General features: G+C 36.9%; 1 protein-coding gene across 3 annotated transcripts in view; it reads left to right on the top strand.

Moving 5' to 3' along the window:
- Positions 1-14,736, top strand: part of PHIP (pleckstrin homology domain interacting protein) — a 108,197-nt gene that overhangs the window by 21,700 nt on the left and 71,761 nt on the right. For all 3 annotated transcript variants that reach the window (XM_030235558.2, XM_050971934.1, XM_050971933.1), the window contains exons 7-12: positions 713-873; positions 5,934-6,155; positions 6,708-6,808; positions 12,903-12,973; positions 13,748-13,848; positions 13,965-14,005. In XM_030235558.2, coding sequence (XP_030091418.2) covers positions 713-873; positions 5,934-6,155; positions 6,708-6,808; positions 12,903-12,973; positions 13,748-13,848; positions 13,965-14,005 — 697 coding nt within the window. The remainder of the gene's footprint in view (positions 1-712; positions 874-5,933; positions 6,156-6,707; positions 6,809-12,902; positions 12,974-13,747; positions 13,849-13,964; positions 14,006-14,736) is intronic.

Genomic DNA, 14,736 nt, shown 5'->3' on the forward strand with positions numbered 1-14,736 from the left:
TATTGCATGAATAGCAGTTTAAAATTAATTTCAGTGAGCTTAATTTTCTTCTCTGACATTCTTGATGAAAGATTACCATTTTGTTAAACTGAATTCTTGTTCTTGGAACTTGTTATCTTTTAAACTTGAAAAATATCACCGAGTTCTTTGAAACAAAGTTTTGTTAGTCAAAATCAAAAATTTCTGTAAGTTTTGGTAAATTCATTTGTAAATTTTTCTTTGGTGGTTTTGTGTGTGTGTGTTTGTTTAGCTGTAGGGGGTAGCAGAATTCTTGAAAAATGAACAGCCTTACAAGTGATTGGTAAATGTTTGAGCAGGCCTTAAGAAGCAGGTTGCCTTGGAGAAGATTTGAATGTGTGCTGACCTTCAGTTAATAGCTATGTGGAAGCTTTTACACTTTTTATATTTGAGGTATGTTACTCCTTCATGGAAGCTGCCTCAGTGCTCCTGAATTTGGGCTTCAACTTCAAGTTGGAAGTTATATTGCAAATTTGTACTATGCCTTGCAGTTCAATACTTTTTCCCTGTCTATATCATAAGGCTACTTTTGTATGTATTTTTCTCTAACTAGGACAAAATGAAAATTGCTATAGTAAGCTGTTCATATGCACAGGTGGTCCAGTGTTAAAATTAATTTTCCTTCCCTTTCAAGTATTTTAATTTATGAATGCGATATAAATGTGTCACTTCTTTTTCTTTGCCCATTTGGTAGTGGATACCCTGTTTTCAAGAAAACTAAATGGAAAATACAGACTTGAACGCCTTGTTCCAACTGCAGTCTATCAACATATGAAGATGCACAAGCGAATTTTAGGACACTTATCTTCTGTATACTGCGTAACTTTTGATCGGACTGGCAGGCGAATATTTACTGTGAGTATAAAATCTTTATTTTTGTAGATTCTTTTAATTTTTAAGTACACATAATATGTCTCCTAATTGTTTCCAAAACCTGAATATAGGATAGATACACTGGTGATGAATGTGAAAAGCAGAATAAGTCCTTTGCTACTGTTCCTCTCGTATTTGCTTTTTAATAGCCATGCTGGTTTGCACACTAAAATAGTTTTGGTGTATGTATCTGAACACTAGAGATGTGATGGTGGTTGCTGATCTGTGTAGTTCATTGAGAAAACTCTTCATTTTCAGTGGAAAGGATTTACCCTGAATAAGTTCTTTCTTCTGGCTTTGTTTTCTCTAGGAAAAACAAGCAAAACAAGGAATTGCCACCACAGAATTAATTAGGAAGTTAGAGAACAATCACATGGTGTGTTGTAACAAATGTTGGTTCACAACAAATTGTCTTTATGAAATCCTAGGAACTTTTTTTAAATACTAGTGTTTTTAGTATTTTTAACTATTTGCTTTTTATTGTTGTCGTTAAGTCATTAATTCTAGACAGATGTCTGAAATCAGTGTTGAAATTGCAGGTTTCCGAAGGGATGGGATTTATAAAATCACATAAATGTCAGTGTAATATTTAAATTTCTTGGTAAGCAGTCAGTTTCATCAGAGACAAAGATTTCATAAACACACTTCATGCCAGTCCAGGATGCTTTGGCTGCATTTATTGCCTTCCTACAAACACTGGATGTAATTGATACCCGTGTGCATTCAGGAGCTTGATTGTGTTCTTTTAATCTCAGTTAAGATAGCTTGAACATGCTGATAGGAGTACAGTTCAGATTTTCTATTTTGCCTTGCAGTCCTAACTTTTAAAATTCTTTCAAATTGTAAATATGATTTCCCCTTTTGCCCACATATATCTTGCTTTGTCCCATGGAGAAATGTGTGGTTGAAGGAATGGGACACCTTGCAGTGTTCTGAACAGACCTATTTATTTGTTCGCTTGTTACTTCAGGCATAGAAGAGACTAATTTTCATATTTATTTTGTTTTTGTCACCAAGCTAAATCACAGGCATTAAAATCTTATGTCCTGTGGTTTATACATGATTTACTTGCCAGGAAATGGGCTCTGTGTTGTGGGTTTATTTTGTATATGACATGGCAGAATGCATTAAAGATTTAATGAGAGAATTCTCTTGGCTGTAACAGAGCCAACTTTTCAGAGAGAGAAGTAGAACAACCTGAAATAAAATTGGGAGATGGTGAGGGGCAATATGTTTCTGCAGCCCCAGAGTTTTCCTGGGTATTCCTTTGCTGACTGGTGTCCTGGTCTAATTGCTTGAAAGAAAGTTCCCAGTTTATGTCATGATTACTTCAGGTGTTAAATAAAGTGGCCATAGATATTAATTATGGTTGCTGAATTCTCATTTTGGAGGGCCTAGGACTGAACTTCTTATCTCTACACTTTTAGGCAAATCCAGTGTTCTTCATGTAGATGTTTAAGTGGTTGTTGGCAAATGGTTGTATTCCACATTTCGTTAAAATCCAAGTTGCTCTAGCTGGCCTCATACAGTCAGTGGATAAACAGTCATGAACTATTGTGTTTTAATTGTGCATAATGAAATGGTGCCAGTTCTTTTCAATCTAGACCACTGCAACTACTAAAGTCTCTAGTGTGGTATGTAAATTTGTGTGCACCAGCAAGGAATTGTTCTTGCCTTGCATTTTTACTCCACAACCTTCAGTGAGATGTTGGTTAGTTGAGTTGTTTTAGATTTGTAGTTGGTTTTGGAAACTGCATCATAATTGTTTCCTTTCACCTGACATCTGAAGGATTGAAAGCCTCTAAATTCAAGCTTTGTTCATGTTCTGTTTCAAATTAGAAGGAAAAGAGAAGGTGTTCTCAGCACATTTTTGAGTCATAGTCATCTGGGAGATGTTGTCCTTGCTAGAAAGACGTTACTTCTATTTTGCCTAAAGACAGTGGAAATGGGACAACGTACATTTTTCTTTACTAACTTAGTTGGTCTTTATTGTGTTCATATAGCAAGGTTGTGGTGCTGGGTGGGCTTCTGTGAGAAGTTGCTGCAAGCTTCCTCCATGTCCGGCAGAGCCAATGCCAGCCAGCTCCAAGACAGAGCCACTGCTGGCCAAGGCTCAGCACATCAGTGATGGTGGTAGTGCCACTGGAATAATGTATTTAAGAAGGAGGAGAAAAATCCCAGGGTGGCTGCAGCTGGGAGAGAGGAGTGAAATACATGAGAGAAACAGTCCTGCCGGACCCTATCATGAGGGAAGAAGGACGAGGAGGAGGAGGTGTTTCAGGTGCTGGGATAGATATACCTGTGCAACCTGTTGGGAAGACTGTGGTGAGGCGGCTACCCCTTTGCAGCTTGTAGAAACTTTGTGTTCTGCTTCTACTGAAAAGCATGACTTGCAGAACCCATCTACAAAACAAATACTGTCTTCTCTAGTTCCTGCACTACTTAAATTTCTGACTGCAAAAACCTCCTTTTCTCCTCACCTTTATTTTCCTGTCTCTGTCGAGATTGTTCTTTCTAGGGAATAATAAACAGCTTTGTGTAATAGTCTGTGTGAGATTTCCAACCCAAGATTAATTTGTGTGTTGCTTGGCAGTTTCACTTCATCCCACAAGTGTGTGTAATGGTAGGAAAATGAACCAATTTTACTCCATACCTTGGTAATGCAATCATCAATTCTCTCTCGGTGCTGAAGTTGTTTAAGGATTCACTTTTGACAGACGCTTTTTAATAGGTGTATAATTTGTAACAGTTGTGGATATAACCTTGGAAACATGAGCTGCAGTGTAAGCCAAATACCCTTGCTAGTAGAATTGCAACAGTGTTTTAAGAGTTGTGGATTGTCCCATTCAGATCAGATATAATACATGAATTTGTTTGAACTCTAATACTGATGTCTTGCCAAGGTGCTACAGAATTTACAGTTTTACCTTAGGTGTTTTCTCTTTTGTTTTCCTTTCCTCCTGCCTTATTTTTCCCTTTTCATTGTTGAGACTTGGCTGACAGTATTTTTTCTCTGCAGTGGAGATGTACATGTGCCTCTGTAGCGACAATATAGCCAGCTGGCAGGGAGCAGGCCTGTTTTATGCTGTTCTTCTTGCTGTGGTTTGCTGCTACTAAAAAGACCTCTGGGGACCCTCCAGGTGGTATTAGGTGCCACCACTATTTTTTTTTTTCCTTCCTGACCATTTTACATCTTTGTCTGTAACTGATTTCTGCCTTTTCTAGTGTTGGTAGTGTTGGGTCTTCCATTCCCTCCTCCTACTTTCAGGTCTCTCTTGAGCAGTGAGGCTCTTATTTGCAGCTTTACACGCCAGGAAGCACACATACCCTTCTGTCTCAGCTTCTTGGGTTTTTTGGTGGTTGCATTTTGAGAAGAATATGCAAGCTTCTTCATGCTCTAGTTTCATATGATAACAGAACTGTATGAGCAGTTCTATCTATGAGATACTATCTTTCAGATAGTTGTAACATCCTTACTGACAAACTGATGATGTACAGGTTAGATGTGTGGACTGTGAGACTGTCATTTTTGGGCATTTTCAGGTTTGAAGGGTTGTGATTAGCAGCACAACATCCAGCTGGAGGCCAGTCACTTGTGGTGTACCACAGGGTTTGGTACTGAGACTGGTACTCCCTCATGCTTCATTTAGGGACCTGGGTGACAGAGCAAGAGGGTGCCTTCAGTAGATGCCCAGAAGATAACAAAATCTGAGTTGTGGATACAGCATCATGTTCTAGCAGACCCTACTTGAGCAGGGAGTTTGGACTAGACCAAAGCATCTTCTCACCTCAAAAATTCTATGATTCTGTCCTCTGCTCATTGCTGTAACTCAGACTCTGGTTTTGTTCCCTGGTCTGGCACTGTGGCAATCTAGCAGTTAAAAAAGGCAAATGTGTTCCACAGAATCTCAGCATGGAAGTTTTATGCATAGGTAGAAATAGTATAGGCTATATCATTGCTCTTCTCACCCAAGAGGCAAAAAATATAATTATGAACAAGCTTCTGTAACTATTTCCTTTGCCTAGGAGACCTGGTTCTATTTTATATAAGGTAGATGATAGTATTGCCATGCCTTCTGCTGTTTCTAAAGTGCAACTGCCAGATTACAGTGGTGAATGTGCAAAGGCACTGTAAGTAAATGGAACAGAAAACACTGGTGAAATTTTATAAGGGTGGTGTCACATTGTAACTTGTAGCACCTGTGTGTGTCCAGTAGCGCATCAGTGCTCTGGATATTAAAACCTAACTTTGTATTGCTTCTAAACCTAAGTGATTTAATTAAATGTTTACAATAACCCTTGTCTGTTAGTGTGTGTGCAGTGTTCAAATGTCATATTATTGAGCCATGGTGCAGTGCAGATGCTCAGACTTTCAGGAAAGCACAGAAATGCGAGAAAAAATGAAGGAATAAGTTCTAAAGTTTTTGTTAGGGCTGGGAATTTGTTGTATACAGGCTAGTAGCTATTAGAATTGCGTGGGAAGACCAGCAAAACTTTAGTTAAATATGAACATATTGATGAAACCTCTTGAGTTGGTTGCATTTTGATGTTTATGTGAATGTGAATATTTAAGCAGGTTTGTAGTAGTTTGACCTGATAATGGAATAGCTGTTCATAAATGCTCTTTACCTTACATGTTGTGGTAAGTATGATGATGATGAAACTAGGAAGATAAGGAACATACATGGGTATAAATGATAGACTACACCAGTTTATAGTTAACTTTCACTTTTAATGTAAATCTTTATTTTAATGTCTTGCAACAGCTTCTTCAGTTTGTGCTAGATTTTTGGAAGAAATGTCTTACTGAAGCATAAACCAACATGCTGTAGGATTTGTGATCTGTATTCTAAATGCATCATGATTTGTATGTACTGTTGAGAATCAATGTAAACTTGTGTTTTGAGTGCAGTGTGGAAAACTGTTAAAAGCATGGGTGGCAGTATCTGCATGTCACTAGTTCTGTTTTTCGCTTCACTGTGCTAACTCTAGCATCAAAACAGCCAATGGTGTGGTTGAAATTATTTCTACCTTACTTCTAGGGGTCAGATGATTGCCTTGTCAAAATCTGGGCAACCGATGATGGAAGGTTGTTGGCTACCCTGAGAGGGCATGCAGCTGAAATATCTGATATGGCAGTAAACTATGAAAACACCATGATAGCTGCTGGAAGCTGTGATAAAATGATCCGAGTTTGGTGCCTTCGAACTTGCGCACCCTTAGCAGTCCTGCAGGGCCACAGTGCATCTATAACGTCATTGCAGGTAGGTTTTTGCTTTGCAAAAATGAGTCATGAGAATGTTCAGTGTAATAAAAATGCATGCCTGGAAAGTAAGCTTGAAGTGAGAAGGAATTTTCATGGTATGCATTGTGAAAAAACACGTTTATTGTCAAAATGCCTGACCTTTGAAGAATCCCACACATAATCCTTGTTCAAAAAAATTGCATGACACGTGGGCAGCTGTTTTGAAGTACCATTTCTTTGCAGGCTGTGATTCTGAGCACAGGTGCATTGAGTAAAAACTGCAGTCGCTGGGAGTACTGTGGTTTTGTTTACATGAGTTACGGTGGGGAGGGAGGAGGAACCTGGAGTGCTTTGGCAAGTAAACCAGAAGGGTTGGTCTGGAGTTCTGGAGGGAGTGACATTTTGTTATGAGAGCAGCATTTTGTTGTTTTGGTGTTCATTCCAATCAGTTTCCCTTAAGTATGGTTTGATGCTTCACTTTTTTTTTCGTTGACATGAATTGTGGAATTCCTTAGCACATCTAGAACAAATTAACAGGAAAACTTTTCTTTTTTCTTCCTCCTTTTCCCAGTTCTCTCCACTATGCAGTGGCTCAAAGAGATACTTATCTTCAACCGGGGCAGATGGAACTATATGCTTTTGGCTGTGGGATGCCGGCACCCTTAAAATAAAGTTAGTTGCTATTTTATTTATTGCTACTTCTGTTTATGTAATGAAGAATGATGTACAAATATGGAGAAAAAATTGACTAAGCCAAGCTTGTCATTGACTACTTCAGTAAATGATTGTTGGGTATGATCTATTTCTGATGTAGCTATAGCTTGCTGTTTACCTCTCAAAAACTAAACTGATGATTGTGGAGTGACAATGTATATCTGTTAATTTAAAAAATAAGTCTACTGTTGGGGTTTTTTGTTTAATATAATGCCAAAGTTGGCACACCATTATTCTGATGTCATCACAATTTCAAATGAAATTAAAATAATGTTGATAAAATTATTGCAATTTAGACTGCAAAACCCACTTTTAAAGGAGACAGTAATGCCCTAGTATAAATCAGGATAGGATATTTTTAATGTTTGTTGTTTTCTTACCTGTATTTTCATAGCTGCTCTTGGCAGTAACATGACAAGGCAGAATTCTTGGGCAGCCATTACTGATGGCTGAAGTTGTGCCTGAAGTTTCTGCCTTCAAAGATACTAAAAATGTTGTCAGGACCGTCATACATAGTTTTTTTTAATCAACTTGCTCAGCAGCTTTCAAATATTCTTTGCTCTTTATTGTCCTTTATCGCTAAAACCTACAGCTTAAAATTGGAAATAGTTGTTTTAGTAATCATCAGTGATTTAGCTTTGATGATGGGATGTGTTCTTATGGATATATGCTCCTCGCAGGTATGTTCAATATCCTTGTCATTGTGGTAATTGCTGCTAGAATCTTTTTCTTCCAGTGTGCTGAGGTTATGCAGAGCTTGCAGGCACACTTGCATAGGTACTTTTCTAGTTGTTGGGGCCTTAACTATTTTGATGTTCCCTGGATGTTTTGTCTTTCTTTTGGTACTGTAAATGAAGCTGCATCTCACGTTCTTAGTCCTCCGTTGCCTAGTGCATGCTGTAATCAAATTAAGACTCGCCTTTTTACAAGGACAGGAGGAGATAGCTTACATGCTTATTTTTGTGTGAAGGAAAGGAGTTGCCACCACATTGTTTTTCTTAAGGCTCCCTAAGTCTGAGCTCTTGTTGACAAGATGAAATTTTAGTCTCTCTGATTGGTAAATGTTTTGAAGCCACATGTTTTTTTCTTTTATATTTTTCTTTTCTTTCTTTTCTCCTTTTCCTAAGTAAAGCTTTAGTCCATGGAGTTGATTTTTGAAACTAATTCTGTCATTAGAAAATAGTGAATCCTTGAGTGTTAGGTAGAGTATAATATATAAGCTGGGAGATGAATATTTAGAAATTGTGAAGGTTTGAATGAATCATGGGGTTGGATGAGATTTGTCTTGCGATAAAACTTAGAGAGGAAGAAAATTGGTACTGATTATGGTTTGGGATTCTCCCATAGTGATAAATAATTGTAGAATAAAAGTTGTTAGTGATGTGCTCAACAAATATTAAAAGAAGAGAAGATATTTGCGGAATGCTTTCATGTAGAAGTCATTTTAACAGATGTGATTAGACAGGAGTATAGAGAAAACAGATCAGTTGAGATGTCGTGTGCAGCACTGCAAGGAAGTGGTTTGGTAACCTAAGTCATGCCAGTGACTTCTGTTGCTTAACAACAGAGTGCAGATTAAATTTTGAGACTGGAATTTTTCTACTGCTCTTACCTTCTGTTTTGGAAATACTTTTTATGTTGGGTTTGAGAAGAGAGAGGAAGTCATTAGTCTGTGTTTCTTCAGTCTGGTAAAAAAATGAATACATGAAGATGAGTAATGTACAGTCGTGAGTGTGTTGAAGAGGGAATATAATGAGGAATTGCTTGTGGGCCCTTATGGTTCTAGAAGGTATCAAATGAAAGCATCAGTCTTCAAAGTGGAAGAAGATGGTTCTTTACAAAACGTGCAACTGAGTTACAAAATTCCTTGCCACAGGGCATTATGCATTATATGAAGATATTAAAAGGCATCACTGTGTGCTTTTTCTTCTTTTAGGTCTGTGTTTAAGCTTAGTAGAGCTGTAATATATTTGAAGTAATTGATGGTTTTTAATTCAAACTAAAACTTGATAAAAATGTCTAAATAAGAAACAGGTGTGTCTTTTGGGACCATAGTGTAACTGTATGCCATTTGTGATATCATAACAGTTGGACACACAGACAAGTCTTAATTTTCTGAATTGAACAGTATGCTAGTTCAGGGAAATTGTAAACTTTTCTACTGTGCTTATCATGATTATTCTAGTAAACCAAAATAAATTTTACTAGAAACTTGAAATCCAGTGTAATTTTCCACAAGAAGGCTGCATGGCATGGCCAGTCCAGCTCAGCAATGAGTGTATATTGTCAGAACAGTTTTCAATGAGGTGATTGCACTTCTTACATACTTGGATGTGGTTCTCCTTCCAGAGCTGCAGAAGTGTGGCAGGTTCACTCTACATCCATTCAGTCATGTCCTGGGGAAAACAATTACCAGCAATATAAGAGCATCAAGAGAAAGAAAGATGCCTGTTAATTTTTGTCATAAGGCCTCTTTTGAAGTTACATTAAAAAAATATAATGTGTAGGCCATCTGGAAGAGAGTATCACTGGTAAGGTGGGAAGTTTGTCCTTCCATTTATTTGTATAGTAAAAAATACAGGTTTGCTTCTGTTCAATATTTCTGAAGAGAAGGAAAGCTGGCAGGGACAGTAAGATCTTACCATGGTGGTTCAGCCTCTGAGCTTGCTGCCCTGTATCTTGGTTCTAGTACAACTCCCACCCCAGGAAGGAGAAGTTGGAGCTTTCAAGCAAGACTTAGAGTTCAGGTGAAAGATGCTGTAACATGCTTAAGTCAGAACTTGAGTTCATGTCCCTCCTGAGCTTGACTGCAGCCTGCTCTACAAGGATGCAATTGCTATCAGTGATGAAAGTGTGTTACTAAATTATCCAATGCTTCAAATGGGGATGGGTGGTAAAGTCTTGAAATTTTAGCTACTTTAAAGAAAAAAAAATCTAAATATTCCATGCCTGCTTTTTGTACTCAACACTACTCAAATAACCTGGTGCACCTGGTGAGGGGCAGCCTCATGGTGATTGTGTGGTTGATTGTCATTTCAAGATGATTGGCAGTGCCATTAGTACTTTGCTGGAATTTTTCATGGAATATGGGAAAGGCTGAGTTGGTATTGTGTTCAGTGTGCTCTCAAATTAAAAATAATCAGTTTTGTTCTTAACTACACAGAGGTGTACTTTCTGTGTTTATTCTGTTTCATTCTCAGATTGCAAAAATCTTGTAACTCACCTTTGCCTACAGCTCTGCTGCAGTTAATATTATTTTATTAATAGTATGTCTGAAATTAGGAGCTTCCCATGTTGGTCTATTTTTTATGGCCTTGTTAATTGAGGCATGTTCTGTGTTTGGGTCAGACATATGGCTCAGTCTGGAGATGTTAGTAACCTCTTTGTTTTGATGAATTACAAAAGGACACATTACAATAGATTTAGTGTCATAGGATGAAAGAGACATTGGTGCAGCTGACCACAAAATTCTCAGGTTGTTCAAAGGAAAGTGAGCAACCTTGTTCACATGATTCTGTGACTAGTGTGGATGCATGTTCTTTAGTGTTGCAGGGGCACCTGCGTGCTCCTCTTCTTTCCTTGGAGATTTATGACCAGGAAGCTAACATGTATATCTAAAAACAGTAACATTCCAGGTAGATTAATTCAGTTTCCAAACAGGGGAAGACTGGTTGTTGCTGCAGGCAAGGAATTCACAGAATGTAGCCCAAACAAGATTGAAAACTGAAAATTTAGGCAATCAAGTCTTACCCTGGGTTTAGTCTTCTTTTACTATTCTGGGTGGTGATAGTAAACACAGGAGTTGAATCCTGCATCAGTTTGCAGTAGGGAGGAATGGCAAAACTGAATAATCTTGTGCTTCATTCAAGTTTAAGGGAGAATTATTACAACTGGTCAGTGCATCACGGTTAAATTAGTTGCACTATGAAATATTTGCCTATATATCCTTTCAGAGGAAGACACTGAGTTTCATTTTTCTTCTGCCACCTGTTTGCATCACAAGTTTCCAGTGTTAGCCTGTTACTGACAGACCATATGAGCAAGGCAGCAGAACCGTCTCACAGATTTGAAAAGAGGAGCTTGCTGTACTGCTTTTCTTATCTATTTATTCTCCCATAATTTTAAAAAGAGGTAAAAAAAAACTCAGGAAAAACACATGCTGATTTTGACATTTCTGTTTTGGACAGGACACTGATTTCTCAATTATCATCAGAGTGATGTGATATTTCCCATTTGCTTTCTTATGCAGAAGGCACTTGATGTTAAAGGGGCTGATAATAAATCAGAACTGGGATATGCTGAACCTTTTTCATTAACTCGTGAACGAAGACTTAAGTTAGAGAGGTTATATCACACATCTTCACATCTGTGGAGGAGTCTTGCTTTAACTACTACATGACCAGAATTAGGCTAGTCTGCAGGTTACATTAATAAACTAATAAAACACTTAATAAATACATTGAAAATATATTTAAAGTCAAACACTGTCCTGGAGAGAACCAGCTTTTGTCCCCTTTCCACACTTCACAAAAATACTGATTGCCCAACTCGTTTTGCAATCTGCCCTATTGTAGAAGAGTGCTGAAATCTCTTGTTTCCTAATGCCTAAAATATCACACACTGGAGAGACACAAGTTTGAGAATTTAAATTGGTTATCTGAACTAGAATGTAAATGCATGCTTTCTCTATTTTGTAGCTGTCCTAATGCCAAATGCAGAGTTCACAAACAACAGTGAAAGAAAATAACAGCCAAGTATCTATTTACATTTGTTCCAGATTATGTAAACTGCATATTCAAGTGTTTGATAGTTCTTGTTAGTATATCAGTTAAGGAGCATTTCAACTGTTTTGTAGGAAAGATCTTTGCCTTGTTTAGTGTATGCTGTGAAGTTTTCTTGTCACAAATCTGCATGGAGTTACCTTAAAACTCCTGCAGGAAAGGCCACAGAAACAGCCTATAGTGAATGGATAATTTGGAGAAAGAGTTCTTAGCTGGTACTGCTGATGTTTGTTACTTTGTTTTATGCATAAAAATCACCAAGGTTTAATGCCTATTACTTTTTTGAGATAGCAATAACTGATTAGTGGAGAAAAATCTTTCATGCATCTGCCTTCAGGTGAAATGAATTATACAGGCCATTTTGATTTTAAAAGAGAACATTTTGGATAAGTTCTGAATATGCATTCTTTTATGCTGGAGCAAATCTTTAGTGATGACACTCGTGGGTGTAGTGCTGCTGTTCTCTCGTAAGTTAATTCTTTGAGGGAAGATTGCAGATGGCATACTGTGCAAGACCACCTACTGGTTTGAGGTTGCTGTAGTGCATGAACAGAATTGAAATAATGATTGAAGAACTTGATCTGATTTGTTTTGGTTTTACACATCCTTAAAGTGCCAGGTTCACTGAAGCTTTAGTTTTGCTTGCACATCAGATTCTGAAATGCCAAGAGAAAAGTGAGGGCCATAAAATAAAATCTCTTACAAAATGTCTTCAGTCTTTGTCCTGACATTTTCGGTACTGTTTGAAACTAGCCTACAAGGATATATGTCATTTGAATAAACTCTTATATTCTAGTACTGTGAAAAACTCCAAATTTATTTAAATTTCTTTGATATCCTTGTCTGTATAAAGCACCCAGCTCTGTTTCTCTCTTGTAAAAGCAAGCCTATGCCCCAGGAGAAAACCAGTGCACCCAGCTGTTTAAAACTGAACATCATGGGAAGCTGGCTCTGTTCTGCCTTGCTGATAACTTCAGGAGAGTGTTATGTATAGCAATATCAGAAGGCAATGGGATTTAAGTTATGCTACAACTCTTGTTGATGCATGGATTATTTAGTCCATCTGGATGTCTTAGTTTCCTAAAGATCAGATCATGAAACATAGTCACACAAAATTGTTTATAAATGGGCAGCCATCTGTTCCTTCATATTTAATTTTATCCTTCTGTCCTTTATTTCTAAGATACTGACTTGTTTCTTGAAACAAGGAAATTGGGAAATTATTTAACTGTTTTTTGGTTTTTTTTTTTTTTTCCTTTCTTTATTTGTAGTCCAAGGCCAACGAAGTTTACAGAACGTCCTCGGCCTGGAGTCCAAATGATCTGTTCTTCTTTTAGTGCTGGTAAACAACTTCTTTTTTCCTCCTTTCCTTGTATCTGTGTAGGAAGTAATTTGAAGTGTAAAATAAAGTTCAGTACAGTTACTGTAGCATATTTCTTTTAAATAAGATGGATTTGCGTTTAAGTGGCTGTTAAAAGACCCCAAATATTTAAAATAGAAATTCAGAATTTATGCATTAATACTTTCTGCTGCAGAAATTTCTAGAAACAGTTAAACATGAAATGTTGTAATTAAGTCTCTTGTGTCTGCAAATCTTTTCAGAACAGGCTAGATATATACCTTTTTTGCAGAATAATTAGAAGAGTCAGATTTATCTGAGGTGTAATATGTGGGGATTTGTACAAGAAGGGGCTGATTACAGAGTTCTCACGGTCTGGGTTTCATTGATTCTAGAGCTGGTAACTGAAGAATGCTACATAAATAATTGGATAAAATATCAAAATGTACTGGAGCTCTAGTTCTGTTTGATTTTTTTTTAAGAGGGAGGCTTCTAAGGGCTTAGCTGCAAGCAAATTAGTCTAGTTACCTAATCTTTTGGATACATCTGCTGATGCATATTTACTGACAGCAAATGTGAGGTAGTTCATCTCCAGTTAAACTTTGGAGTTTCTAAATCTTGTTTTGACTTAAAGGTCAGTTACAGGCATAGTTGAAATGAGATACAGCTATAAATTTCAGAGAGTAAATTGAAATATTTGATGTTACATCCCTTTGAAAATACTGTAATAACAGTAGATTGCCCTTTTTTTAAGACTTATCTGTTTGTTTTTCTCAGGTGGAATGTTTTTGGCCACTGGGAGTACAGATCACATCATTAGGGTTTATTTCTTTGGATCAGGTCAGCCAGAGAAGATATCAGAGTTGGAGTTTCATACTGTAAATACATTTTTTAAAATTACATATGTACTTGATTATAGTAATGATTTGGATAAAAGGGGATAACTTGGAGAAATTTGATTTCTTTTTTCTTTTTCTGCTCTTTTTTTATATAGGACAAAGTTGACAGCATTCAGTTTTCTAATAGTAGTAGCAGGTAAGCACATTATTCAGAGCTAGCTTTTTGACCTTGTAGACATTTTTAAATACCAGTTTCCAGACAGAGTTATTAAAAAAAAAAGTTTTATTTTGAGTTTCATCCAGTAAAATTGTTGATAACTATTGGAGTCTCACTGTTTCTTTTTAATCGTACTCCTTAGTTTCATAGTTGTTTTCATTGTAATGATTGAAGTATTTTGAATTTGCTAAAATTCTGGGTATAAAAATACTTGAAACTACTTTCTGAGAAAAATGTGTGTATGTATATATATATTCACAAATCAAATACATGTACTTTTAGATATATTTTAATGTGTAAATCTTTTTTCAGTTAAGTGACTGCTGCATACAGGGAAATAATTAAACTAGATCTAACAATGTTTTGTTTAGCTAGCCTAATGCTTTTTTTAATATTTCACTTTAGTTCTGGATGTTGGATATGAAGGATGCTCAAGAAAATAGTTTGGTTTATTATGAAGCATCTGACACTTTACTTATTTGTTTTTTTAATCTATACTTTTATCATGATACAAATAGTTGTAAACCAAGCTTCACCCACCTCTTTCTCCTCTTCCTACCCCTGAACCTCTAAAATGGGGACAAAAAGCATGGGAGAGAAACTCAGGCTGGCAAACACTTGTTCATATAAATATCATAATACTTACTCTTTATACAATGCTAACTTACTGGGAATAGGTTTTGCTTTAAATCATGTCTGTACTTCTACTG

The sequence above is a fragment of the Serinus canaria genome, chromosome 3 (genome assembly GCF_022539315.1).
Source record: "Serinus canaria isolate serCan28SL12 chromosome 3, serCan2020, whole genome shotgun sequence".
Lineage (NCBI taxonomy): Eukaryota > Metazoa > Chordata > Aves > Passeriformes > Fringillidae > Serinus > Serinus canaria.